The following is a 22,052-nucleotide window of genomic DNA, read 5'->3' on the forward strand; positions in this document are numbered from 1 at the left end:
ATTTTTTTATTTTTTAATTTTTGAGACAGTCTCACTCTGTCGCCCAGGCTGGAGTGCAGTGGTGCGATCTCGGCTCACTGCAAGCTCCGCCTCCCTGGTTCACGTCATTCTCCTGCCTCAGCCTCCAGAATAGCTGGGACTACAGGCGCCCACTGCCACCCCCGGCTAATTTTTTGTATTTTTTAGTAGAGACGGGGTTTCACCGTGTTAGCCAGGATGGTCTTGATCTCCTGACCTCGTGATCCACCCGCCTCGTGCTGGGAGTACAGGCGTGAGTCACCGCGCCTGGCGCTCTCTGTGCTTTTTTTTTTTTTCTTTTTCTTTTCTTTCTTTTTTTTTTTGAGACGGAGTTTCGCTCTTGTTGCTCAGGCTGGAGTGCAATGGCGCGATCTTGGCTCACTGTAACCTCTGTCTCCCGGGTTCAAGCAATTCTCCTGCCTCAGCCTCCCAAGTAGCTGGGATTACAGGCATGCGCCACCATGCCCGGCTAATTTTGTATTTTTAGTAGAGATGGGGTTTCTCCATGTTGGTCAGGCTGCTCTTGAACTCCCGACTTCAGGTGGTCCACAACCTCGGCCTCCCAAAGTGCTGGGATTATAGGCGTGAGCCACCATGCCCAGCCTGGCACAACTTAGCATAAAGTTTTTGAGGTCTTTGTATTATTCCAGTGGGACAGTTTGTGAAACTTGAATAAGACCTGTAAAATACTTGATTACTAACTTGTATCAATGGAAATCTCTTGGTTTATATAACTGAATTTTGGTTATACAAGATTTTTTATTTATTTATTTATTTATTTTTCTTTTGAGACAGACTCTCGCTCCGTCGCTCAGGTGTGATCTCGGCTCACTGCATCGTCTGCCTCCTGGGTTCAAGCAGTTCTCCTCTCTCAGCCTCCCGAGTGGCTGGGATTATAGGTGCCTGCTACCACGCCTGACTAATTTCTGTATTTTTAGTAGAGATGGGATTTCACCATGTTGGCCAGGCTGACCTCGAACTCCTGACCTCAGGTAATCCACCCACCTTAGTCTCCCAAAGTGTTGGGATTACAGGCGTGAGCCACCGCGCCTGGCCGAGACTGTAGATTTTTGCAACTTTTTTATAAGTCTAAAATAATTTCAGTCAAGCATGGTGGCCCATGCCTATAATCCTGGCACTTTGGGAGGCTGAGGCAGAGGATCACTTCAGCCCAGGAGTTTGAGACCAGCCTGACCAACATAGCGAGACTCCATCTCTGGAAGAAAAAAAAATTAGAGCCTGTGGTCCCAGCTACTTGGGAGGCTGAGGTGGGAGGATTGCTTGAGCCCAGGAGTTCGAGGATGCAGTGAGGCACGTTGAGCCACTGCACTCCCGCCTGGGCAACAGAGCACGATCCTGTCTCAAATCTAAAATAATTTCTAAATAAACTTTGTTGTTCAAGCTCAGGGTCTGAGTTGTGCACTGCTTATGATCCACTCCACAGAACTTCTGATTTCTTTTCTGTGCAATGGTTCTGCCGGCCTTTCTGCCTCCCAGAGGTCCTGGTGAGTGGGCATCAGAGGCTCCTTAGGGCTCTGTGGAGGCTCAGGGAGGAGCTTTCGCTTCCCTCCTGATGCTGGTGCCTCCAGAGCTAGGCAGGAAGATGGAAGCTGGGTGGCCCGAGCAGGGGTGGGGGGCTTGGCTGGCCCTTCTGTCAGCTTGAGCTGGCTTGAGCCCAGGCAGGGCCCTGACAGCCTGGGCAGGCTCAGAGGGAGGGAGGTGGGAACCAAGAGACCCGGGGAGGGCTCCCGGGGCCAAGACCCAGGTCCCTGCCCTGCACATCTGCCGAGGGACTTCCTCAGAAGCTGCTGATGTTAGGCTTTGGCTTCCTGCTGTGGACTGGGGGGATGAACTCCAACGGGAGGACATTCAGGCCTTGGAGGAAATGAGAGCTTGGCCAACAGGAGGGCCTGGACTCACGAAGACACTTGGACACCCACAAGCACAGAGACATGGGTGTGTGACAGCTGACCAAGTGGTATGCAGGTATGTATGCGTGGTGCACACAGACACCCTGGGCACAGCCCACTGGCACCAGCGTCAACCCCTGCGTGGTGGCCTGCATCCCACCCTTCAGGCAGGCCCTGTGGGGCAGGTTTCAGGGAGGAAGGAGGCTGAGTGGGCAGAGTCTGAGGACACGGCCACCATCGCTCCCTGGCACTGCATCTGTGTCCGGGATCTAGGAGGCAGTCCTCCATCACTGAGCCCCAAGATGACTGTCACACCTTGGTCTAAAGCAGAGGCCGGGCCTGAGCCCTGGCCCCTGCCTTGGAGGAGCTCACAGAGCCTCCAGCTGGGGCATATCTGGTTTCCAGGGGGCAGGGGCGATACCCAGAGGAGGAAGAAGGGATTCTGAGAGAGCCCGGCAGGCTCCGAGCCTCAGGCTGGAGCTGAGCTTGGGGCAGCAAGGAAGGACCAGGTGCGAGGGCACAGCCATGCGGCCCGACCCCTGCCGCACGGCCTGTGGCCTCCGCCAGCTCCTGCCCGTGCTTCTGGGTCAGTCTGGACTTTGCCACTTCTGACCAAAAGCCACCGCAAACCCACTCAAGCCAAAAGAGGAAGTGACCGTTAGGCACAACTGGGAAGGCCGGCGGCCGGGGGCGCTCCAGGCGGGGCAACGGGGGCGGCCGGGGGCGCTCCAGGCGGGGCAACGGGGGCGGCCGGGGGCACTCCAGGCAGGGCGAGGGGGACACCCAGGACTCCAGACAGGAGTCCTCAGGTGCCACCCTTCCTCTCTACCTGGCCCTGCGTGGGCTCTGTCCTCCTCAGGGTGGCCCGCCGTAGTCCCCCGCCCCACTCCAAGTTTCCTGTCCCAAAGTTCTAAGGAAGCTTCCAGAACTACATCTCACCATCTTGAGTCAGCCTTGGCTCAGTGTCCATCTCACAGGCCTGGAAGGGGCAGGAGTCAGCACTGTCCAGACCACAGGGCCTGAGTGTGGGAGGGCAGCCGTCTAGGAAGGTGGTGGAGGGTTGTTACCCTGAGGCAAGAGGGCTGCAGGGCAGAAAGACATGGCAGGTGACTGTTGTGGGAGGCCCAAGAGAGGCCTGGGAGAGGGATGGCCCACAAGGGCTGACCCTTCCGCCACCCAGGGGGCCTTGGACAGGTTTCCTCCTGGCAGGGTGGCCCTTGTGCATGGAACCCCTGCAACGGCTAAGGCTGGCAGGCATGAGGTTTCCTGCAGGAGAAAGAGCTTGTGGGGCTCAGTGTGGCTGGGGGGCGCTGGGACTCCATTCTGAAGCCAAAGGCACTGGGAAGGGCTTCCGCAGAGGAGGGTTTGGCAGGGGTTGCCAGGAACAGCCTGGATGGGGGCAGGGAACAGATAAGGTGGGTGGAGTCGTCAGCCGGGAGCCTGGGGCTGGCTCCAGCATGACGTGAGGGTCTGCAAGGCCCTGGAGAAAGTGGGGTGATGCAGCAGGGGGCACACCCACAGCTGGAGCTGACCCAGATGGACAGCTTGGGCTCTGCCAGGCGGGACTAGGCAAGGAAGGGGCACGAACAAGCAGGAAGTGGTGAGGCGGTCTCCAGCTAGCTGCTCTCCCCTGCCCAGACTTTGGTTTCCTCCCTGCAGGCCTGGCCTGGCTCCCTGGCTCTGTGTGGTATGGTCACACCCCCATGCACCCCCTCCACTGAGACGGGGCGGGGAGAGCACCGAGGCTGCTCTTCCTCTCCTGGGCCGACCTCTGAGCAGCAGACGGGGCTAAGCGTTCCCCAGCTCGCCTTCACACACAGCCCGTGCCACCGCGCTGACGGTACCATGAAGGACGAGGTAGCTCTACTGGCCACCGTCACCCTCCTGGGAGTCCTGCTGCAAGGTGGGCTGGTTCCTATCTAGGAAGAGGGTGGGCCTTAGATCCCTACAGCTTGCCCTCTGCCCCCTAGGCCTGGGTGGAGGGCAGAGGTGGGGACTCCAGCCCAGGCCCAAGCTGGAAGAGGGTGGGGACTTTCAGGGACCTGGGGGGCACCCGGCTGTGAGAGCTGTAGGACTGGGGGGTGGCAAGGGTGCCAGGACAAATGGTAGGGTAGCCATGGGCTTGGGGAAGCTGATCTCTGCTCTTTCCAGCTGTCCCCTCTCTGGGCATCCCAGCAAGCAGCCCCCACTCCCTGGCCCTGCTTCAAAGGCACCTCCATACTGGGACCACATGGAGCAGGGTAGAGGTGGGACTCCTTCCTCCAGCCCCCTAAAAAGAGCCTGCTTATTGCTTTTCTCAGACTGGCCCTAAAGGACACTTTCCTGGGCCAGATATCCTTGCCACTTAAGAGACACCACTACTCCACAGTGTGTGGGCTAGGATAAGGCACAGCCTGGGGAGGGGGCTCTGAAGGGGCTGAACAGACAGGCCAGCCTGACCTCCAGCTGCACCTACACTGAGCTGGATGGCCACCCTGTGACACCCATCTGCAGAGGGCCCAGCACCAAAGGTGCCAGGGCTGCAGGACTCAGAGGGAGATGGCCCGACAGGAGGTCTCGGGAGGGAGCGCACAGCCGGCACTGGCCTGTGTGTGGTCTGGCCTGGCCTCACCTGACCAAGGGAAGGGCTCCTGCTCACAGAGAAAATTTAGGGCCAGCCCACCCTCTGCAACTACCCTAGCCCTGGGGTCCTGGGGTTAGGCTAGGAGAGTCCCAGCTGCAACCTCCTGGGAGCAGGAGAGAAGGTGTCTGTCAGATTTAGGCCTGGGACCGGAATGCAGGAACAGAGAAACTGAGGTTTGGAGGCACAGGGACGCAGGCTTTTGTGATCCTGGCCTGAGGCAGGGTCAGAGGGCCCTGCTGGTGGGCGCTGGTAAGTGGGTGACCAGGGACTGTTAGCTACAGGGAGTGTGCTTCCTTGCACCTGGGAGGATGCAGCCAGCTCTGCCCTCAGGCTCCCGAGGCACTTCCTGGCCAGGGACGTGAAAGCTGTATTTGCCTGTGTTTTGCGAGTGAAATGATTCAGGAACAAGGACTCAAGTGGTCTCTCTCGCGGAGCAGGTGTCCCTGTGCCTGAATCACTCACCCTCCCCCATACACTCACAGGTTGGGACAGGGCCTCTCTGCGCCCCAGGCTTCAGCCCTGCCCTCCTCGCTGAATGTCAGGGACACAGGGCAAGCCAGGGATGGGTCAGACGAGAGGTCTCCTCGGGCGGGAGGTGGGGAGGGGCGGGGTGCCGCCTTAGGGAAGAGAGGACACGGCCAAGTGAGGGGCCAGATTGCAGGATCCCTCCCACTCCCATCTCCGGGGCTTCGGGTGTCCAGACCTGACTCCTGCTCCCCCTCCTCCCCCAGCCTACTTCTCCCTGCAGGTGATCTCGGCGCGCAGGGCCTTCCGCGTGTCGCCGCCGCTCACCACCGGCCCACCCGAGTTCGAGCGCGTCTACCGAGCCCAGTGAGGCGCGGCGGGAGGGAGCGGGGCGGAGAGCGAGCCCCGGGCGGGTCCGGGTCGCAGGACCATCCCGGCCAGCGCGCTCATCCCACCCGCCCACCGCAGGGTGAACTGCAGCGAGTACTTCCCGCTGTTCCTCGCCACGCTCTGGGTCGCCGGCATCTTCTTTCATGAAGGTCGGGGTGTGGGGTAGGGGCGCACGCACCGGATCCCCGGGGTCCGCGCAGCGCGCTCACCAGGCCCGCGCGTACCTCTCGCAGGGGCGGCGGCCCTGTGCGGCCTGGTCTACCTGTTCGCGCGCCTCCGCTACTTCCAGGGCTACGCGCGCTCCGCGCAGCTCAGGTGAGGGCCGGGCGGGGAGCGGGGCGGGGCCGGGGAAAGATCGCGGGTGGGCGGGGCCCCTGGGGAGCGGGACCGAAGCTGGGGGCGGGCGACGGGCCGGAGCCCAGCGCCTTTGGGGATTCGGTGGGCGAGCCCTGGCGGCGGCCAGAGGAAGTCCCCGTGGGGCCGTGGTTGCGGCGGGGAAGAAGCGGGGCTTCCTCGCGCCACCTCCCCGCTGACCGCCGCCCGCAGGCTGGCACCCCTGTACGCGAGCGCGCGCGCCCTCTGGCTGCTGGTGGCGCTGGCTGCGCTCGGCCTGCTCGCCCACTTCCTCCCGGCCGCGCTGCGCGGCGCGCTCCTCGGACGGCTCCGGACGCTGCTGCCGTGGGCCTGAGACCAAGGCCGCCGGGCCGACGGAGCCGGGAAAGAAGAGCGGGAGCCTCCAGCTGCCCCGGGGAGGGGCGCTCGCTTCCGCATCCTAATCTCTATCATTAAAGTTCCAGTGACCGAGACCCGGGCTGCGTTCTCTGGGTCCGCGGGGGTGGCGCACCGCGGGCTACGGAGCCTGGAGGGGCCCAGCCCCAAGCCCGGGCAGCCGGGCGGGCTTCCTAGTGGCGGCGTGAGAGTAGCTGCGAAGGAACGGGTCCTACCCCTGGGGCGGGACTGGATCCGGTCTTCACCTCCTACCCCACTCCCTACTCAGCCTCGGGGTCACAAGGCCGCCCAGTCCTGCCGGGGTTCACCCTCCTAGCGCTCAGCGGTCTCCTCCTCACCAGTTCCCCTCCTCAGGGCCCTTCCCTCTCCTGACTCTCAGCCGCCCCAGTCCCTCGTCCCCTGGCCTTCACAGCTGACACTAGATAGAGCCTGTGGCTCTCTCCCCAGGTGAGGGCAGGGGCCTTTTTCTTTTGGTCAGCACTGGATCCCCCTCGTTAACTGTAGGTGTTCAGGGCAGCCCTCCCAGGTCCGCAGAGCTGCGGACACCATGGGAACGAAGCGAGTGAGTGACAGGCTGTCTCAAGGAAATGTCCAGAAGCCTTGGGGATCCAGGGGAGGCCCACAGAAACAAAGAAGTGACTTTTAGCCAAGTATGCAGGAGAAACGGAGAAAGGAGAGCTTTCCAAGCAGGGGCAACGGTGTGTGCAAAGGCCCTGAGGTGAGCGGGAGACCCTCACGTGCCAGAGGAGTGTGGGGGACCCAGGATGAGGACCAAGCTGAGACACACGGAGGGGAACAAGGAGGCTGGGAAATGCCTTCAGCTTGAGGAGCTAAGGGAAGGCCTCATCGCAGGCCCTGGACATGGGGGAGGCATTCGGGGGACTTGCTATAGGCATTGTGGTCCCAGATTCTGAGCTGGTTTCACCAGTGACTGACTTTGCGTCCTGATCCTAGGAACGGGGGTGCGCTGGCGCCGAGGTGGCACTGCAGCTGCACAGCCAGGTACTGGACCCCGCGCCTGCAGGCCAGGCTGGCTCCTTGACTTAGCAGGGAAAGGTCGCTGCTGATGCTGGCTGGGGAGGCCCAGTGCCAGGCTTAGTTGGCATGTTGGGGCACAGACCAAATGAAGCCAACCGCAGGGGCAGAGGGAGATGCCCAGGGCGCTCACATTTGAGGCACACACTTCATTAACCCTTTATTACAAGTCACGCTCTTATAGAAGTGTATGTGGACTTACGTGAAAAAATCAAATGTATCCAAGAATAAAAAACACAGCACATAAAGTAGTATATGCATTCCAGTGTTCGCGCCAGAGACAGCGGGCGCCCAAGAAAAAGCTCTTCTAAAACGGCCTGACTGGGGCAGGCCGGGTGCGAACGGTTCCGGGCCTCAGGCACAGTGTGGGGGCCGCCTGCCTCCTCCGCGGCCCGGCGGGCGGGGGCAGCACCAGCTCCTAGGGCCTCCGGGCCAGCGGCGGACCCCAGGCCGGCCCAAGCCCGGCGCCAGGCAGAACCCTTTGGGCGGGGCCGTATCTGGCCCTCCGGGGATAGCAGTGACGACATCCCCAGAAACGTGGGCTTCAGGGTTGGCCACAGGGTACCCTCAGAAGCCCGCAGCTTAGTCGGCCTTTTTCAGGAAGATCTGGAAGAGCCAGACCCAGGGTCAGCAGGGCCTCTGAGCTCCGCCAGGGTCTCCCTGGCTTCTCCCCGTGCCTGGCCTGGCCATGCCCAGCCTCACCTCGCTCAGAATCACCCACACAGGGGAGTCCGTCTGGATCGAGAGGCGCAGTGCTTCCAGAGGGCCAAAAGCTGGGTCCACCTCTCCCTCTGCCACTCCCTTGTAGAAGGAGCCTGGGGGAGGGCAGCGCTGAGAGGGTGTCCCCGAACCCCAGCCCACGCTCTCCCCCAAACCCTACCCACCGATCTGGAGGTAGCCGTCGGGGCTCCGAGGGTACCGGAGGGTGGCGGTGCGGCCCTCCTGCAGGGCCTCCTTGTCTGACTGAGGGTTCTGGGGGCAGAATCAAGGGCTGAAGCAGGTGGCTGCAGGAGGCCCGGCCTCAGTGCACACCACACCTACCGAACTTACGTCGAAGGGCAGCACCTCCACAGACGTGTTGAAGAGCTTGTCCTCCGGGTGCTCAATGTTCCCACTGCGGAAGAAGAACCTGCAGCCAGGCAGGCCTGTGAGCGGCTGCAGGGGCAGCGCTCCAGCACAGCACCCAGGGCCCAGCAGAGAAAGGCCAGGCCTGCGCCGGGGGGGCCCCCCCAGGCAGCTGTCAGGCTGTGCAAAGAGACCAGGGCCTTCCTCTGGGAGGATGGTGACGGGAAACATCCCTGAGCTCCTAGGGGCTGCCTGACTTAGTCCTCACAAGGTAGCTACCATTAGGAGGCCCACTTCAGAGGAGGAAACTGAAGAATGTGAGGATAATTTGCTGGTGAAGCCTACACCCTGGTGGCCACCCAGCCCCGCCCCCATCGCAGACCCACAGTGCTGGCACTGACCGCTCCAGTCTTAGAGGTTGGAAGAAGCGGAAGCGGATGAAGTCCCCCGCGGCAGGGGTGAAGGCCCAGAAGAAGTCCTCGCGCAGGTAGGCTTTCTCCAGGGTGAAGTGCTGGTATGTCTTCAGGCTCGTGCTCACCTCTGCTGGCGGGTTCACATGCTCCTTCCGCAGCGCCTGCTTTCCAAAGTCTTTGTCCTGCAGCAGAGGAGGGACAGCAGTGATGGCGTGGGCCCCGACCTTGACCCCGGCCTAGGGAGAGCGTGCAGTGCAGCCCACCTTCAGTTTCTGGATCTTGCCAGCCAGCGAGGAGTGAGTGCCCACGTGCTGGAAGAGGGATGGTTTGAAGCGGATCCGCAGGTTGGCCTTTTGCCGGTCACAGTGCTTCTGTGGAGGGTGGGCAACACCCCAGGGCTCGGCTTAGCCCTCCTTCCTCAACACGGCCTCTCCTGGGGGCTACCAGGGCCCTCCCACAGCTGACAGTGCCTTCTATGTGATCAGATACAAGGACAGGGACACAGTTTGGGGTGGAGGCTGCCTGCCCCTTGGCCCTGCCCTTGCCAGTCCCGCCAGCTCTTGCTCACCGCATCCTTCTCGGGGTTGCAGACTTTCACCCACAGAATATGATCCAGGAGCCAGTCGATGGGCTTGTCCCGGTAGAACATGAGGATGAACTCCACAATCAGGCTCAGGTCCAGCGACTTGAACATCTTACCTGGTGGGGAGGGGCCTGAGTGGGCAGTGCTGCTCCGCCTACGTCCTTTCTCCCTGCAGGGGCCCCCTGAGAGTCCCACAGCAAACCCAGGCTTCAGGCAGGTGTGGGCATAACAGGGCAGGGGGGCAGACAGGTGATGAGGGCAGACATGTCTGATGCACAGGCAATGGGAACAGGCCAGGTGGGGCTGTAGCATGCACACCAGGCAGGGCCCAACCTGGGCAAAGGCTCACAGTGGACACAGTGTGGGACTGGGGGAGAGGATGGCAGAGGCAGGTGGGACTGAAAGGCACCGTCAGGTAAGGGGAGGGGCACACCAATGAAGCCCAGCTGGGAGAACTCCAGGATCATCCAGTCCTCTGAAGGCTGCTGCAGTGCGAAGTTCTTCATGGTGCTCAGGTAGTTGGGCTTGGCCACGATGTCATCCTCCAGCTGCAGGGTGAGCAGAGAGGGGCTGGGGCTCAAGAAGGGCACCCAGATGGACCAGATCCGTCGCAGGGCAGGGCGGCACAGGGCAGGGCAGAGCAGGGCAACGCAGGGCTTGGGGCTGACCTGCACGTAGTAGATGCCTTTGGACTGCGCGTACATCATGAGGAAGCAGTAATCGAGGTTCTGTTTGGTCCTCCACCTGTGAGCCGGGGCGGGGCCTCAGGAGTTCAGACCCCTCCACCTCCAGTGTGGCTCCGCAGAGAAGCCGCTGGGTGGGCAGCTTCTGTCCCCCCACCCCCATGCACGGGTCCTCCCATGGAGAATTCAGGGCACTGCAGGGAAATGCCCTGGACTCAGACACCAGTAGATGGGTTCTCAGTACAGGTGGGCGGGTTGCTGAGGGTATGGGGGAGTGACTAGTACCTGACTCTCTCCTTGGGGTCCCCAAAGGACTCTCGGAGGCGGGAGAAGTCAGGGTAAAAGTTGGGGGAGGGTGAGATGACCTCCAGGAGCCCAGAATGGATCTCCGTGGGGAACCTGGGGGACGGGAAGGCCCAGTCCGTATGCAGCCTCCAGGCGCTGAGGGGGGCCGAGCCCACCAGACTGTGGCTCTTTCTTGAGGCTCACCCAGTGCCAGCCCCCCACCGCCCCCTACACCCAGCCAACTGAGGTAGCAGAGCTCCAGAGGGGCTGGGCCACTTCTGCACACCCACCCCTCCCCCACCAGGTCCCTGCCTCCCCAAAGATAGGAAAGGCACTATCTCATGGGGAGGCAGGAACCTGCCAGCACAACACCCTGCACAGAGCTCTCCCGCCACCAGCTCTCTGGGGCCGCCAGTACTCACAAGGCCTTGATGTTCTCTGTCACTGCCGAAGTGTACTGTGAGTCAGTCTGTGGGGAGACCAAGCACCCTCCCTTAGCCCTGCTGCTGCCCCAAAAGGCCTGGAAGGGCTTGGAGAAGGGGCACAGGCTTCAGATGCCCCCCACGTGGAGGGAACGAGCCTGCTGTGCTGAGGGTGGAGTAAGGGGGCCCCCAGAGACAGCCCTTTCCCTTTGGGACTCCAATGGCCAAGGACGGGGGAGTGGAGGGGGCGGTGGGGACGGATAGAGGGCGCCAGAAAGCCCTTTCTTTTCAACTTTTTATCTCGGAACATTTGCGAATGAAACTAGCAACTGAACTTCAGAAAACTTTCTCCTCGGAATGGCTCCTGCTGTCAGTTCTGCACCGCGGGGGCTCCTCTGAATGTCCCCCAACCCCGCGTCCCGGCTCACTCGCCTCGGCGATCAGCACCACGATGACCGAGTCCTCCTTCTCCTGCGGGCTCAGCTCGGAGATGAGCGAGTGCAGAGTGTCAGTCAGGTACGAGTGCACCTCGCGCCGCACACTCGGGATGCCCATCACCACCGACACTATGGGGGACGGAGGCCCGACGCTGGAAAGGGCGCGGGGGCCACCCGCCCCCCCACCCCGTGCTCCTCCCTGTCCGCGCCCATACCTCCGGTGCGCCCCTGGCCCACGCGCACCGCGGGCTGCAGACTGCTCTCCTTGGCCAGCAGGTGTGGCAGGTGATGGAAGACGGTGGGCAGGTGCAGCACGTGCCGGTGTGAGCCGTTCCACGGCTTCAATCGGGGGTCCTCTGGGTGGGTCGGGAAGGATCGGGACTGAGACCAGGGAGCCTACAACCAGCCCGCCCCCGCCTTTTCCCCCTCCCGCCCCAGACCTCACCTGTTAGGCGGCCCCAGGTGCGATTGCCGTCTCCGTCTCGCAGCGCCTGCCTTTCCGACACGGCCTTCTTGATCTCGTCCAGCACCAGGTTGAGCTCCTTGGAGCGCTTGAGGCTCTCCTGCTCAGCTGCGTGCAACCGATCGCGCAGCGCCAGGAACTCCCGCTGGTAAACGTCCACAACGTCGCCTGCATGTGGTACGCAAGCCGTCACGAGGGGGCAGTCTAGAGCCGCCCTACGGGCCCCTTCAGTGTGCCAGCGCACACATCTGGGTGCCCATCTCTGCAAAAGCTCATTTACATCTGTTCTTGTGCCTGCCACACGTGACATAGCTGGGGTCACTCTAAAATTACACTGACACTAATGCTTGTGGGGAGAAAAACAGGGGAATTGGCCCTCTTCCAGTACTCTCCCCTACCGGGGGTTACTTTATCCTCTAAGGAGGCATCTGAAGTAGGAATACGATTTCCAGACCTAGGCAGGTGGATCCTAAGCAAGGGCTGGAACAGCCTCAGACCGAATCCGCTCTGTCTGTTGGCCTCCAAAGCCCATTCATGCTTTTTGCAGCACATGCTCCTTCCAGGGGGTGGGCTACCCAAGGTCCTGGTGCTAGTTCTTCACTGTCCTCGTAGCGGTTGCTGGTTGCTCACCCTGCACTGGATTCTTAGCCTCACAATGGCCCCAGGGAGTGGCTGCTGCAGTTCCAGGAGCCCACCTCACTTCACTGCTCAGGTGAGCAAATGAGGTTGAGAAGCCAGCCCTGGGGCTGCTCAAGGATAGTCAACAGCAGCGAGGGGACTAGCTCGGAACGCCCTGGTGCCTGTGTCTCTGGAGACCTGTGCTGCGCCTGGGGCACCCTGAAGGGTCCGCATGCCACCCCAGGGGCCCATGTCAGAACCTCCAGCTGGGCCCAGGCATGAGGGCTCTAGGTGGATGGGGCAGCACACAGGTGGGGCTGCCCGACAGTAGAGAGGCACCACCAGTTTGGCAGAGACCAGTGAGCAAGAATGAGATCAACAACCTCCTGGTGGCTCGGTGCCCACAGTCCACCCAGCAGGACGCTCAAGGCCTCTGCCAGGCGAGCCTCTGAAAACCTGTGTGGCCTACGAGGCCTCATGTTTCCAAGTCTCCAAGTTTAAGAAGCCCGACAGAACTCCCTCTACTCCCAGGCAGCTCTTCCATTCCTTGATCCTTGGTGGCTTCACAGACCCCCGAGTTGCGTGGGATGGCCTCACCCCACCAGCAGCCCTGTGCATGATCAAGGTCACGATCAGGCAAAGTTCAGTCACCTCAGGGCACACCCCTTCCCGAAACAGGGGCAGGAGGTCGAAGTGCCAAGTGACCAGGGAAGAGGAAGGGGTGGACCTGGGCAGGAGGGAAAGGTTTAAGGAGCTGGGAGCCAGGTAGATCTTCCCTGAGGCATCTCTTACCCAAGAAGCCAGCCCCACCCTCCACACCCTGCCTCTCTGGGGCTAAAGGCTGAGGCCAAGCGGAGCCTCTGGACAGCCCCTGGCGGGAGGGAAGAGGGAGTCAGATTACCGGATCTGCCAGGCTCCACGCTGGGCTCAGGGGCTGGGTTACCCTGGAAACCTAACCCCTTGAATGCAGAGCTGGCTACCCCCAGGGCTCACCCATCACTGGGCGACACCAAGGTGTAGGCAGTGGTCGCCCACAGGGATGGGACGGGAGGTGCAGAGGCCTACAGAGGAGCCATCAGGAGTGGGTTCAGAGCTACCTGCACCTGCAGGTGTGCCTCCCTCCTGCCTAGATGCCAGTCCCCGCTTGCCTACTGACAGCTGCTGCCCACCCCCACCCCCGAGCCCCACCCTGGCTTTCTCTGTCCCACACGACTGCCTCAGATGGACAGGCTGGGTGGGCAGTGGTGGGTGATGCTGCCTGAATCACCCTGGCAACAGCCTGCGCCTTACCCTGGCTTCCTTCCTAGGGGCCTCCCCTCTCCCCCGGGTCCTGTTTACCAGGAGGTAAAGGGCCCCACGGGCTCCCGCCTACACCAACCCTTCTGTCATTTCCCTGCGCACTGCAGGCCCTGGCCCTGGGCAGCCTTCCCCGCCTGCCAGCTCCTCCACCCTCCTTGCCCTCAGCTTCTCTGACTGTGGGTCCAACTCTGTGACTGCCTCCCCATGGGCCAGCCCCATGCCAGGGCTCTGCCAAGCCATGCTGGCACCCTATAACCTTCGGGAGCTGGGAAGGCAGTTCAGGTGAGGAGAGGGGCCAGCCTGGGAGCCCCTGCCACACCTTCTTGCCTCAGGACCACATTGTTAAGAGCAGCAGCAATGAGGCCTGGAGGCTGTGTCATCCTCCCCTGGAGGCGAGTCATTAGGACACCCTGGGGCCCACAAACCACAGTTCCCCCTGCTTCCCTCTTGGTTGGGGAAAGATTAAAGAGCCAAGCTGGGGCACAACCTTTGTGCCCTGTACTCAGGGAAAAGGGACAGGCTCAGAGGGGCATAGGCAGATATCAGGCCCGTTAACGGTCTGCTGTCACCATGCATGTGTGTGACAGGTGTCTGCCTCCTCTCCAGACCCTGCAACCTCCTAGGAGTCAAGGAGGGTGTCCATCATTGCTGAAGTCCAGGCCTGGGGAGGCAGACAGCCTGAAGGCTGGGAGCGCTGCGTGACTGAGACCCTGGGCCGCCCCCAAGGGTCTGCCTCCCTGGGCAGATCCTCAGCAGGTGCTTGACCGAGGGCCACAGTTGAGCACTGGCAGAGCTGCTTTACAGGCTAGATAGGAAATTGGGCCCCAAACCCTTCTCCAGGGTCCATTTTGCGTTGGTCTAAGAGGCCGTCCTGGGCTTGACCTTGGGTTTCCAGGATGACGCCCACACCTGCTGTCCCTCCTCTCTGGTTCCCTGCCCACCTCCTTCCTTCCCTGCAGATTCCACTTCCTGGGTCCTTCCCTCAAGTTCCTGGACCCCCGCTGGCTGCAAAGTGGAGGCCAGGTTCCAATCTGGCCTCAGACTGGCTAAGTCTGGTTTCATCAGGCGCTTAAGACAGATTTTCTACATGTGACAATGAGATGGGTTCACATAAGAGCCCAGATTCCTAGCTTCTCTTGAGGCCCCCAAAGACCTGGTACTACTGGCTCACCACAGAAACAGTGACAGCCCCTCAACAAGGCAGGCCTAGGTCACCCCCTACTCATACCTCACAGGATCCTTAGGCTTCCATCCCCTAGGGGCTGGGCTCTTGAATCTAAGTGCTCCCCTTCTTTGCTCTCCTGTTCCCCAGGCCCTCAGAGAGCCAGCCTCCTGGATGCCCCCCCAGACACAGTGGGTGCCACGGAGCCAGTGCGTCTCCCTCACTCTGCTGTCCTGGAGACTGGCTCCCTGTGGTAAGCCAGGCTTGCAGAGGTGGCTCCTGACATCAATCTGGGGGCATGTGGCTGCTGTGGGAGGCACACACTGGCTGAGGACAAAGGGCAAGGGCTCATGGCTCTACCCACGACTCGAAGAGCATGCCCCAGCCCTTCAGATATGGCCCCACCTAGGTCTTCATGCCAGTGTGCTTTTATAGTCACCCTGCCAAGGACCCAGAATGTCCTTCCCCGGGTGACACACCCTACCTACAGAGAATTCTGCCCCAGCCATGCCTGCCCTTGATAATATACCCCACCAGCACGGCCTCTGTCCAGCCATCCCTCCCGTGTCAGGCAGGCTCCCCGCAGAGTCCCTGGGTGATGCCTCTCTGGCCCTGGTGCCCCAAGGCCAGCCCAGGCCTCTGCCCCGACAGAACAAGTGCAGCAGGCGGGCGTGCTGGCAGAGCTCGGCATGGGTAGATGGAGCTCGGAGGGTCCGGAAGAGTCCAGGTCCCCTCGCCCTCCTCCTCAGCCTCTCTGGGGTGGCGCTCCGGGACAGGGAAACAGGGAAGCAGGTGGCGGGGAGGCCGAGGGGCAGCTGGACTCAGCCCGCTTAGGCCTCCGGCAGGCAGGCAGGCAGGAGGCCACTCTCCCGGAACCTCCAGGCCGGGGGAAGACCGCCTCCGAGGGCTCAGGCCCTACTCGGCCCCACCATCGCCAGGACCGGCCAGCGGGGCGCCGGGGGGGGATCGGTCCGCACCCTCCGCCTGCAAGAGCGCTGGGCGGACGCGGAGGGCGGGGGCCAGCCCGGGAAGCTCGGGGTGCGGAGGACGGGCTGGGGCCGCACGGGAGCGCAGGGCAGCAGGGACCGGGCTGGCTCAGGACGCCTCCCTCTCTCCCCCCTCCCACAGGCCGGATGCCGCCGAGGCGTTCTAGGCGCCGAAGGGAGTCCCAGGACCGGGTGTCACGCCGGGGTCGCCCAGGCCGGCGCGGGGCAGCGGGAAGCAGGGTGCGGGGGGTGCCTGACCGCCTAGCGGTGCCCCCGCGCCTGTGTCCCTCACGCCGCCCCAGCTCCTGCCCAGGTGGCTGTGGCTGGCGTTCCGGGACCTCTGTGACCTTGGGTCTCTGCCCCTCTCCGAGAACCCCACGGGTCCCCAGCTCAGCGTCGGGACAGCTGCGCCCGCGGAGTCCGGTCCGGAGCACCCACGGGCGCGGCCGGCGCTGGGAGAGCAGGCGCAGCCCGGGCCCGAGGAGAAACGCCGCGGCTCCAGCAGCAAACAAGTGGGGGAGGGTGGGAGGGGCGTCCTCCGCGCCGCCCGGGCGGGGAAGGGGCGCCTGCGTCGGCTTCCGGCCGCCCTCCGCGGCCACCGCCGGGCCCGCTCCTGCCGCCGACGCCCAGGTGCGCCAGGTGCGGGCCGGGCCGGGGTCGCGCTCACCTTTCTGGCCGCTGAGTGCCGCGTACCAGGACAGCGAGAGGAAGGCGCACAGGCAGAAGAGCAGCAGCGTCAGGAAGGTGCCATTGCGGAGCCTCATCTCCTCGGGTGCGCGGCGGGCGCCCGCGGGGCCGAGGCTGCATGGCCCGGGGGACCGGGGCCGGGGCGCAGGGGTCGGAAGGCGGCGGCGGCAGGGGCCCCGGCCCCGGGGCGGGGAGGGGCGGGGGGCCCGGGGCCGGGCGGGGACCGGGCCAGGGAGCGCGCCGGCCGCTCCTCAGGGCGCAAGCTTTGTGCCCTGTACTCAGGGAAAAGGAACAGGCTCAGAAGGGCAGAGGCAGATATCAGGCTCACTGCAGATAGCAGGGGCGCGGGACACTGGCGGCCTCGCCTCCGCGGCAGGGCCGGGCCGGGCCGGGCTGGGTTGGGCGGCGAGAGCCGCGGCCCGGCCTGGATCTGGGGCCTGGATCTGGGGCCTGGATCTGGGGCCGCCGCGGAGTCGACGGCGCAGGGCGGGGCGGCCCGGATTTAAAGGGGCCGCAGCACCGCCGCCGCCGGCGCCGCGAGGTGGGGGGTGGGGGCCGGGGCCCGGGATCCCGACCGGCTCCCGCAGCCCCGCGTGGGCTGGTGCGAGTCGGCCTCAGGTAAGGCCGGAGTGGGAGTGCGGGTCGACCGTAGCCTGGGCGGGCGGCGGGCGGTGGGGGCGGTGCTCCGGGACCCCGGTACCCTTCTCAGCAACATCTCCTCCGCGCGCGGACCCCGACCCCACTTGCACGTTCTCGGGGCTCTTTCCCGGGCGTGAAGGGCTCTGGGTGGCGCGGGGGACTGGGCGGTTGAAGCCGGGAGCGACCGCTGCCTTCGCTGCCGCCCAGGGCGCTTCCCCGCTCAGGAGCTTCGTCTGGGCGGCGGGACGGAGGCGCGCAGGGGCCCGGGAGGCGGGAACAATGGGCCTTTCTGGGGGTATCAGGGCCGATGCTCGTGGATGCAGAGCAGTGACCAGCCCAGAACTGTACCGGCTTCCCGGGGCAGGGGCGGCCCGAGCGCGCCGCTAACGGGAGCAACGGGCCCTGCCCCGGGTGGTGCAGGGGCCACCTCGCCCCGCCCAGCCCGCCCGCTATTGATGGGGGCCCACGCCTTCAGTGGGGTTTTTTGTTTGTGTTTGTTTTTGTTTTTGAGAGGGAGTCTCGCTCTGTTGCCCAGGCTGCAGTGCAGTGGCGCAATCTCGGCTCACTGCAACCTCCGCCTTCCGAGTTCAAGCGATTCTCCTGCCTCAGCCTCCCGAGTAGCTGGGACTACAGGCGGCCGCCACCACACCTGGCTAATTTTTGTATTTTTAGTAGACACGGGGTTTCACCGTATTGGCCAAGCTGGTCTCGAACTCCTGACCTTGTGATCCGCCCGCCTCGGCCTCCCAAAGTGCTGGGATTACAGGCGTGAGCCACCGCGGCCCACTCGCGTTCTAATTTCAGGCGTTCTTCAATCCTCTGTGGAACCAGGAAGGGCGCAAATTATAAAGGGACTGGCCCAGCGCCGCCTCTGGGCAGGCCTTAGGCAGCGCCTGGCCCGCTGCCGGCTTGGACCTCCCAGTCCTAGGGGCCCGGTTCCCGGTGGAGGCTGCAGGGACCTCTGCCCTCCCCCCCCCCCCCCGCCCGCCCCGGCCTGGGGGAGGCCCGAGGGGCTGGACTCAGACTGAGACTGAATGCGGCTTTGTCTTCCTAGTTCAGCCCCGGCCCACACCTGGGGCTGGGTGGAATCGGGAGCTTCGAGGGGTCTGGACAATTCCCCCACAGAGAGATTGATGCCAAGAAGGGGGTGGCCGAGCCAGAGGTTGAAGTGGGCTGGATCCTGAGGCCCCGTGTTAAAGGACAGGGCTCCCCACTTAGTGCTCCTGGAACTTTTCGAACTAGAGACTGGGGCTTGTAGGAGCCTTCTAGAGGAAACTGTCGTGTTTTCACAGGTGTCTTCTATTTGTGGCAAAGGATAAGGGCTTTTCACTTAGGTTGTGACATAAAGGGACTTAGAAATTGTTAATGAGTTACTTAATGTTAAAACTGAGTCACCCAGAGGCTGGGCGCGGTGGCTCATGCCTGTAATCCCAGCACTTTGGGAGGCCGAGGCAGGTGAATCACGAGGTCAGGAGATCGAGACCGTCCTGGCTAACACAGTGAAACCCCCTCTCTACTAAAAAATACAAAAAATTAGCCGGGCGTGGTGGCAGCTGCCTGTAGTCCCAGCTATTTGGGAGGCTGAGGCAGGAGAATGGCGTGAACCCGGGAGGCGGAGCTTGCAGTGAGCCGAGATCACGCCACTGCGCTCCAGCCTGGGCGACAGAGGGAGACTCCGGTCTCAAAACAAAACAAAACAAAAAGTCACCCAGGCCCGGTGTGGTGGCTCATGCCTGTAATCCCAGCACTTTGAGAGGCTGAGGCAGGAGGATCATTTGAGCTCCTCAGTTCAAGACCTGCCTGGGCAACATAGTGACACCTCATCTGTATAAAATTAAAAATTTTAAAACAAATTTTTTTGTAATTTATTTTATTTATTTATTTATTTAATCTTTTTTTTTTTTTGAGACGGAGTCTCGCTCTGTCGCCCAGGCTGGAGTGCAGTGGCACCATCTGGGCTCACTGTAAGCTCCGTCTCCCGGGTTCACGCCATTCTCCTGCTTCAGCCTCCCGAGTAGCTGGGACTACAGGCACCCACCACCGCGCTCGGCTGATTTTTTGTATTTTTAGTAAAGACGGGGTTTCACCGTGTTAGCCAGGATGATCTCGATCTCCTGACCTCGTGATCTACCTGCCTCGGCCTCCCAAAGTGCTGGGATTACAGGCGTGAGCCACCACTACGGCTTTTTTTTTAAAGATGGAGTCTCGGTCTGTCGCCCAGGCTGGAGTGCAGTGGCACCATCTCGGCTCACTGCAACCTTGGCCTCCCAGGTTCAAGCGATTTTCCTGCCTCAGCCTCCCGAGTAGCTGGGATTATAGGCGCCCGCCACCACGCCCGGCTATTTTTTTTTTTTTTTTTTTTTGAGACAGAGTGTCGCTCTGTCACCCAGGCTGGAGTGCGGTGGCACAATCTCGGCTCACTGCAACTTCCGCCTCCCGGGTACAAGCAATTCTGCTGCCTCATACTCCTGAGTAGCTGGGATTACGGGTGCACGCCACCAAGCCCGGCTAATTTTTTTGTATTTTTAGTACAGATGGGGTGTCACCATGTTGGTCAGGCTGGTCTCGAACTCCTGACCTTGTGATCCACCTGCCTCGGCCTCCCGAAGTGCTGGGATTACAGGCATGAGCCACTGCGCCTGGCCTTTTTTTTTTTTTTTTTTTTTTTTTTGAAACGGAGTCTTGCTCCCTAGCCCAGGCTGGAGTGGAGTGTAGTCGAGTGATCTCGGCTCACTGCAACCTCCGCCTCCCGGGTTCAAGCGATTCTCCTGCCTCCGCCACCTGAGTAGCTGAGATTACAGGCATGTGCCACCACACCCGGCTAATTTTTGTATTTTTAGTAGAGACGGGGTTTCACCATGTTGGTCAGGCTGGTTTCGAACTCCTGACCTCAGGTGATCCACCTGCCTCGGCCTCCCAAAGTGCTGGGATTACAGGTGTGAGCCACCGGGGACGCCCAGCCTAATTTTTGTATTTTTGGTAGAGATGGGGTTTCACCATGTTGGCCAGGCTGGTCTCTAACTCCTGACCTCAGGTGATCTGCCCACTTGGGCCCCCCAGAGTGCTGGGATTACAGGCATGAGCCAACGCACCGGGCCAACAATTTTTTTTTATTTAAATTTAAATTTTTATTTATTTTTATTTTTTATTTTACTTTAAGTTCTAGGGTACATGTGCACAACGTGCAGGTTTGTTACATATGTATACATGTGCCCCGTTGGTATGCTGCACCCATTAACTCATCATTTACATTAGATATATCTCCTAATGTTATCCCTCCCCCCTTCCCCTACCCCATGACAGGCCCCAGTGTGTGACGTTCCCCACCCTGTGTCCAAGTGTTCTCATTGTTCAGTTCTCACTCACCTATGAGTGAGAACATGTGGTGTTTGGTTTTCTGTCCTTGTGATAGTTTGCTCAGAATGGTTTCCAGCTTCATCCATGTCCCTACAAAGGACGTGAACTCATTCTTTTTTATGGCTGCATAGTATTCCATGGTGTATATGTGCCACATTTTCTTAATCCAGTCTATCATTGATGGACATTTGGGTTGGTTCTAAATCTTTGCTATTGTGAATAGTGCCGCAATAAACATATGTGTGCATGTGTCTTTATAGCTGCATGATTTATAATCCTTTGGGTATATACCCAGTAATGGGATGGCTGGGTCAAATGGTATTTCTAGTTCTAGATCCCTGAGGAATCGCCACACTGTCTTCCACAATGGTTGAACTAGTTTACAGTCCCACCAACAGTGTAAAAGTGTTCCTATTTCTCCACATCCTCTCCAGCACCTGTTGTTTCCTGACTTTTTAATGATTGCCATTCTAACTGGTGTGAGATGCTATCTCAGTGTGGTTTTGATTTGCATTTCTCTGATGGCCAGTGATGATGAGCATTTTTTTATGTGTCTGCGAGCCAACAATTTTTTTAAGGAAAAAAAAATAAGTGACTCAGTTGGGCACTGTGACCTACGCCTGTAATCCAAGTGAGACAGCCAAGTATAAAGGGGTCCCGGTTTGGGAGGCCGAGACGGGCGGATCACGAGGTCAGGAGATCGAGACCATCTTAGCTAACACGGTGAAACCCCATCTACTAAAAATACAAAAAAATTAGCCAGGAGTGGTGGTGGGCACCTGTAGTCCCAGCTACTCCGGAGGCTGAGGCAGGAGAATGGCGTGAACCCGGGAAGCGGAGCTTGCAGTGAGCCGAGATCACGGCATTGCACTCCAGCCTGGGTGACAGAGCGAGACTCCGTCTCAAAGAAAAGAAAAGAAAAGAAAAAAAAAGAGGTCCGGGAGAAACTCCCACACCTGCCTAAGCACTGGAAGAACTGGGTAGAGCCACAGAAGCTCTGCAGCGGGGAGGAGCTTTGCAGGGGGAGGAGCTTTGCAGGGGGAGGAGCTTTGCAGGGGGAGGAGCTTTGCAGGGGGAGGGGCTTGGTCTCTTCTGTTCCGGGGTGGAACTTGGGATTCTATATCTGAGGCGAGAAACCAGCTAGCGGGACTCTCTCTCTTTGCTGAGAGTCCCTGTTTCCCTTTTTTTCCTTCTTGCCCAAAAAATTCCATTTTTCTCACCCTTCAAAGTGTCTGCGAGATTAATCTCCCATGGCCGCGGCACAAGAACCTGGCTTTTAGCTGAACTAAGGAGAAAGTCCTACAACAGTTTGGCGTGCAACATGGGGCTTGAGAAAGGGTGAGTGAGATGCAAACCAAGAAATTTCTTTCCTCTCTTTCTAAGCCTATTTATCTTCGGACTTCTGAGGGGGAGGGGAGGGGAAACCGTGACCCCACCCCCTTGGTCTCCATGGCCTTTTCCTTCCTTCTGGACGGATGGGCGAACGGCGTTCTCTGTCGCCCAGGCTGGAGTGCGGTGGCGCCATCTCGGCTCACTGCAAGCTCCGCCTCCCGGGTTCACACCATTCTCCTGCCTCAGCCTCCCGAGTAGCCGGGACTACAGGCGTCCATCACCACCGCGCCCGGCTGATTTTTTGTATTTTTAGTAGAGACGGGGTTTCACCATGTTAGCCAGGATGGTCTCGATCTCTTGACCTCGTGATCCGCCCACCTCGGCCTCCCAAAGTGATGGGATTACAGGCGTGAGCCACCGCGCCCGCCCCTCCATGAAGAAAGTATTTCTA

General features: G+C 60.9%; 4 protein-coding genes across 13 annotated transcripts in view; 3 read left to right on the top strand and 1 right to left on the bottom strand.

Moving 5' to 3' along the window:
* Window positions 1–59: 59 nt before the first annotated feature.
* LOC100936663 (uncharacterized) lies at window positions 60–2,659 on the top strand. Its single transcript, XM_009241368.3, is given in 2 exon segments — window positions 60–2,332; window positions 2,334–2,659. Coding segments are annotated over 2 exon segments (636 nt in total). The 5' UTR covers window positions 60–1,903; the 3' UTR covers window positions 2,541–2,659.
* A 29-nt stretch (window positions 2,660–2,688) lies between these two features.
* Window positions 2,689–6,212, top strand: LTC4S (leukotriene C4 synthase). The gene is made up of 6 exons (XM_063724575.1): window positions 2,689–3,034; window positions 3,588–3,831; window positions 5,283–5,382; window positions 5,485–5,555; window positions 5,640–5,721; window positions 5,953–6,212. Exons 2-6 carry the CDS (start codon window positions 3,618–3,620, stop codon window positions 6,092–6,094), a joined length of 609 nt encoding a protein of 202 aa, XP_063580645.1. The 5' UTR covers window positions 2,689–3,034; window positions 3,588–3,617; the 3' UTR covers window positions 6,095–6,212.
* Window positions 6,213–7,317: 1,105 nt separating this feature from the next.
* On the bottom strand, window positions 7,318–16,388 carry MGAT4B (alpha-1,3-mannosyl-glycoprotein 4-beta-N-acetylglucosaminyltransferase B). 5 transcript variants are annotated; one of them, XM_024246934.3, is made up of 15 exons: window positions 16,254–16,388; window positions 11,504–11,689; window positions 11,274–11,414; window positions 11,054–11,187; window positions 10,622–10,668; window positions 10,200–10,313; window positions 9,900–9,975; window positions 9,665–9,779; window positions 9,217–9,347; window positions 8,912–9,019; window positions 8,637–8,830; window positions 8,221–8,299; window positions 8,055–8,142; window positions 7,873–7,985; window positions 7,318–7,776 (listed from the first exon to the last, which is right to left on the bottom strand). In XM_024246934.3, exons 1-15 carry the CDS (start codon window positions 16,348–16,350, stop codon window positions 7,753–7,755), a joined length of 1,647 nt encoding a protein of 548 aa, XP_024102702.3. In that variant the 5' UTR covers window positions 16,351–16,388; the 3' UTR covers window positions 7,318–7,752. The 5 variants fall into 5 exon arrangements, with proteins under 5 accessions (XP_024102702.3, XP_024102701.3, XP_054412628.2 ...); XM_024246933.3 differs by having other exon boundaries at window positions 8,212–8,299; XM_054556653.2 differs by lacking the exon at window positions 16,254–16,388 and adding an exon at window positions 11,920–13,280 and having other exon boundaries at window positions 8,212–8,299.
* Window positions 16,141–22,052, top strand: part of SQSTM1 (sequestosome 1) — a 29,472-nt gene continuing 23,560 nt past the window's right edge. Inside the window, exons 1-2 of one of the 6 annotated variants that reach the window (XM_063724565.1) lie at window positions 16,228–16,358; window positions 21,499–21,607. The gene's annotated coding sequence lies outside the window, so the exon portion shown is untranslated. Of the gene's footprint in view, window positions 16,359–16,807; window positions 16,892–21,401; window positions 21,608–22,052 lie in introns of those variants that run through there. The other 5 variants (XM_063724563.1, XM_063724566.1, XM_063724567.1 and 2 more) reach the window with 5 other exon arrangements.

Source organism: Pongo abelii, chromosome 4 (genome assembly GCF_028885655.2).
Source record: "Pongo abelii isolate AG06213 chromosome 4, NHGRI_mPonAbe1-v2.0_pri, whole genome shotgun sequence".
NCBI classification, from domain to species: domain Eukaryota; kingdom Metazoa; phylum Chordata; class Mammalia; order Primates; family Hominidae; genus Pongo; species Pongo abelii.